We start from the raw sequence: 5121 nt of genomic DNA on the forward strand, positions 1-5121 counted from the left end.
AAAAACCCAGCCTATTTTTGTATGTGTGCACAACCTGATTTCTTGCAATCTTAGGCACCGATTTCTTGAGGAAGAATACTCGGTTTCTTGGAGAGAAATTCGGTTGGCTTGTGCATGTTGCCCAAGCAAACTACTTACATTATTTTATTCACTTGTGCTTATGAGTGTAAGATATTTTAATGTGTAAAGTATACTACTTGAATATTATAAATAGCTTGCTTAATTCATTTTTACAAGTGTGCAACAAACAAGTTTTAAATTGAAAAAGACTTAAGCTTTCAATCGAGTAAATTAACTTTGCAAAATCGTTTATCATTTCAAAATCTTTGAATCATTTTGCAAGTTTGTTTATTTATCTTTTGAGTCTTTTACTTGAGTTTGTTGTTGCACCTAGTCGTTTTAGTCGTGTTCAAGGATCCCGTATTTTGTACTTAAACTTTATCTCCTCCGTTCAATTGAGTGAACAACATTGAGATAAGTGGTCTTGTAACAAACGGGTAGAACCAAAAAGTCTTAGGATAGAGTTATCCTTAAGCATGAAGTCTTCGAAGCGGAGTAGATTTTGAGCATGAAGTCTTTCGGCGGAGTAGCCCAAAGCAAAAGTCTTATTGCGGAGTAGTTTTAAGCAAGGAGTCTTTCGGCGGAGTAGCTCAAAGCAAAAGTCTTGGAAGCGGAGTAGCTTTTAAGCATTAGCAACCGGAGTAGGTTGGGGAGTTGTTTTATTATTCGGGGTGGTCTTAGTTTGTATGAGTTTACTTCTAAAACGTTTAATAAAATAGCATTGGACGTAGGTCGCGGAGTAGTGACCGAACCAGTTTTTAAAAACATCGTAGTCGTGTCTATTTCGTTTTATTTCCGCTGCACACTCTACTCACGTTTTTATTTACAGAATCAACTGTTGAGTACACTGTAACTTCTGCTTGCTGAATCGTTGTTGAATACTTCTAACTCTATAGTTCTAAGTATCGACTTCTCCTTTCATCTAAGCATTGTTAAAAGTGTATAAGAGTTTTAAAAGAAGCTTTCATTAAGCTTAAATTTTTAAATAGACACCTAATTCACCCCCCCTCTCTTAGGTGCCCTCGTCCGCGACTCTTCATAATTATGTTTATCTTGGCTTAGAGTATCAATCTTTGTGAGTAGAAATTGTTTGTATCATTGGGGTTGTTGGCTTAGACATGCTCTTTTGATATCCCATTTACTTTCCTCTTGGTTGTGTTCTTCATGCTCTTGGCTACAATTATTACATGGCTTAGTGTTGGAAATTGTAGTTTAAGTTGGATTATCATTGTTGGCTTAGATAGTGGTGATCAATTTCTTGAGGATTGTTGTTGGGTGAATGAAATTGGAGAGAAAAGAGTTTCTTTGAGAAAAGTTGAATCTTGTAGGATTATACCAAGTTTTCATCTCTTATAATTGTTGCTTGCATACCAAGTGTTTGTTGCCTTGTTTCTTAGGAAAAATCACATCATTTCCATTTTGTCACTTGTTTTCTCCGTGCCAATTCCCCTCTTATGTGTCTCAATTGTTGTCCATTGTTAATATCCATAGTTTGTGTTTAGTCTTGTGTTTTGTTCATTGTCATTAGTCTAATACAAGCTTTTAGTCTTAATCCCTTCTCTTGGGTTTGACCCTTACTTCCCTTTACTACTATTCTTATTGCATAGTGTAGAGTCGAGTTTGGTTTATAAATATCTAATTTGGTAGCTTAATTCTAGCATTTACGACACCTAGTTTTGTGCTTATCAAATTTTGGCGCCGTTGCCGGGGAAGGGCAACATAGCTAAAAGCTTGAGTTGTGAAATACATGTTTAGTTGTTTTTATCTTCTTTTTGTTGTTAGAGGTAAGTGGAAGTTCTAATTTATTTGTGTAGTGTCAAGGTTTATGAGTAATTCCCCACAAGGTGGTGAATTCACTCCCGTTGAAGAAGACTAATTCGGGGCATACTCTTGGTTGTTTACAAACCCGTGGTATCGAAGACAACCTAGGGAAACCCAAGTTGAAGAAGAGCCACTTTCGGTAAACCCCATTGAAGTAGAATATCCTAGAATGGCAAACGATAATAGAACCATTCGTGAGATAAGGGCAAGAAACTACGATGAACAACCATTATGCATCACATACCCTCCTTTGGGAGCAAATGCCAACTTTGAACTTAAAGGTTTCTTCATTCACAACTTACCCAAATTCCATGGGCAAGCGGGAAATGATCCAAACCGGCACTTATCGGAGTTTCACATGATGTGTGAAGGAGCCATCCCAAACGGAGTGACGAAGGATCAATTCAAGCTTCGTGCCTTTCCATTTTCCTTGATGGATGTGGCTAAGGATTGGCTTTTCTATCTCACTCCGGGGTCCATAAGTACTTGGAAAAAGATGAAAGCGGCCTTCCTTGAGAAATTCTATCCCGACTCGCGCCACAACCGTGAAAAAAAGGCAATCACCACCATAGAGCAAGACCCTTATGGGGAAACCATGTACGAATATTGGGAAAGATTTAAGAGGTTAGTGGCTCAATGCCTATACCATGGATTGAGTGGGGATGACCTTCTTGTTAACTTTTATGAAGGTTTAGGCCAAGAAGATCAAAGAATGGTCAATTCCTCCACCGGGGGAGGTTTGGAGAATTATTCCATAGCGGATGCTAAGGAGATCATTGAGAGACTTGCCTCAACCACAAGAAATTATGGTAGAAGTCAAAGGGGATCAAGAAATGCATATTCAATGGGAACCTCCTCCTCTTCTACTCAAAATCTTGAGCAAAGTGTGAATGAGCTAACTCATCTAGTGAAAAACATGATAGGCAACACCCCAAACAAGGAAGGGAGTAAAAGGAATCAAGTGGAATGCAAGTATTGCCAAGGTCCTCATTTGGAGGAAGCTTGCCCCATTATGATAGAAGAAGGAATTGGGGTGGAAAATGTGAGTGCAATGGGTTATGGAAATTACAATGCCAGGAATCCTTCCGGGGGAGGATATTACAATTATGACCCTAATGGAAATACCTACAATGTTGGGAGTAGAGACAACCCTCGTCTTGGTTGGGGTGGTGACACTTCCAAAAGCTTGTTAATGACCAATTCAATCACTTGAGAGACCAAAATTCCCGACAAGGTCAAGGTTCCAATTTTCAAGGAAATAGGAATGGCAATTCCAACAACCAAGGTCGTAACCAAAGCCAAGGTCAATTATTCCCATTTGGCAACCAAGGTAACAACACCAATTCTCAAAAGGAACCAAGTGTTCAAGACTTGCTTAAGAACATTTTGCAAGAGCAAGTTAAAACAAACAAGAGGTTTGACAATATTGATGCCGACAAGAGTGTTAGTGATGCCAAGATTGCCAACCTTGAGCTCCAACTTGGACAACTTGCCCAAGAACTTGCCAAACAAAACCAAAGGAATTCCACCTTCTATTCCCTCCACTACATTCTCTCCTAGGGAAAATGCTAGTGCTATGACATTGAGGAAGGGGAGAACTTTAGAATCTCCTCCAAAGAAGGAGAGAAGGGCAAAGTCACAAGAAAAGGTCATTGACATCGAAAAGCAAATTGAAGAAGAGCTTGTGATTGAACAAGAGAAAGGGACATCTTCAAAAGCTAATGAGGAAGAAGAAAAGAATCCTTTGAGCATTGACAAAGGAAAGAAAGGAAGCACTAACACCAAGGATCAAATTGAGGAAATCGAAAGAGAATATGAACCGGAGGTACCATTTCCTAGTGCCCTCACAAATCCCAAGAAGTTTGATAAAGACTCTGATCTTTATGAAACTTTTAGGAAATGTGAGGTCAACATCCCTCTTTTTACTATCATCAAATCCGTCCCTAGGTATGCAAAGTTTCTCAAGGAACTTTACACCCCTAAACGGAAGCCAAGGAAAGGAGTTGAAAGAGTCACAGTTAGTAGGCATGTCTCGACAATTTTCAAACGAAATCTTCCCAAAAAGTGTGATGATTCGGGCATGCTAACTATACCGTGCTCAATTGGAGGCAAAGCTTTTGCTAGAGTTATGCTAGACTCGGGGTCTTCTATTAATGTCATGCCTTACTCCGTTTATGAGACCTTAGAATTGCCTCCCTTGTCTAAGACCAATGTTGTGATCCAATTAGCGGACCGCTCTACGATTCATCCCAAAGGCCTTGTAGAAGATGTGTTAGTAGAGGTTGATAAGTTTATGTTTCCGGCTGACTTTTATGTTTTAGACATGGAACCGGATGCCAAGGCTACACCCCTTTTGCTAGGGAGGCCTTTCATGAGAACCTCTAAAACAAAACTTGACATGTATGATGGAAATTTGACCATGGAATTTGAAGGGAAAATTTTGAAGTATAATGTGTATGAGACAATGAAAAAGACCGATGATTTGAGCTTTTGCTACTTTCTTGATATAATTGAACCATTGGCAAATGGAGTTTACCAATTGAGTCATAGGGACCCACTTGAAGTGGCCCTTATTAACAATGTCGAGAAGGAAGGGTTGCGGTTTTTGTTGTCTCATGATGTGCAGGAAAGTGTAGAGGCATTGGAGAAGGAATAACCCTTAGAAGAATCTACGGAGGAAGAAGAAACGAAAGGAATTGAGGAAGAAATGCTGAGCCAGTGCACATCCTGCGCAATCCCAGAGCGCAGCCTGCGCAATTCCCAGCTCAACTAACTCTTGTTTTTCCTCCTCTTCTTATGACTACCAATCCAAATTCCTTCTCCTAGGAGGCCTCCCTTGAAAGACCACTCCCATCCATTATAAAACCACCCACTCCCAATCTAAAACCACTTCCCGACCACTTGAAGTACATTTTTCTTGGGGAAAACAACACTCTACCCCTCATAATCTCAAACCAACTTGAGGGTGACCAAGAGAAGAAATTGGTGGATGTATTGCACAAATACAAGGAAGCTTTTGGGTGGAGCATTTCGGATCTTAAGGGGATAAGACCAAGCGTATGTATGTACAAGATCCGGTTGGAGGGAGAAGCAAAGCCGGGTAGAAACCATAAAGAAGATTGAACCCACCAATGATGGAAGTCGTGAAAGAAGAGATCATCAAATTACTACAAATGGGAATCATCTACCCCATTAGCGATTCTCAATGGGTAAGTCCCACTCAATGTGTGCCGAAAAAGG

The 5121-nt window shown here is 39.9% G+C and overlaps 1 protein-coding gene across 1 annotated transcript; it reads left to right on the forward strand.

Annotated features, from left to right (window-relative positions):
- Window positions 1-2050: 2050 nt before the first annotated feature.
- LOC141618322 (uncharacterized) lies at window positions 2051-3094 on the forward strand. Its single transcript, XM_074435423.1, has one exon. The coding sequence runs from the start codon at window positions 2051-2053 to the stop codon at window positions 3092-3094; it is 1044 nt and encodes a 347-aa protein (XP_074291524.1).
- Window positions 3095-5121: the final 2027 nt, after the last annotated feature.

The sequence above is a fragment of the Silene latifolia genome, chromosome X, assembly GCF_048544455.1.
Source record: "Silene latifolia isolate original U9 population chromosome X, ASM4854445v1, whole genome shotgun sequence".
Taxonomy (NCBI): domain Eukaryota; kingdom Viridiplantae; phylum Streptophyta; class Magnoliopsida; order Caryophyllales; family Caryophyllaceae; genus Silene; species Silene latifolia.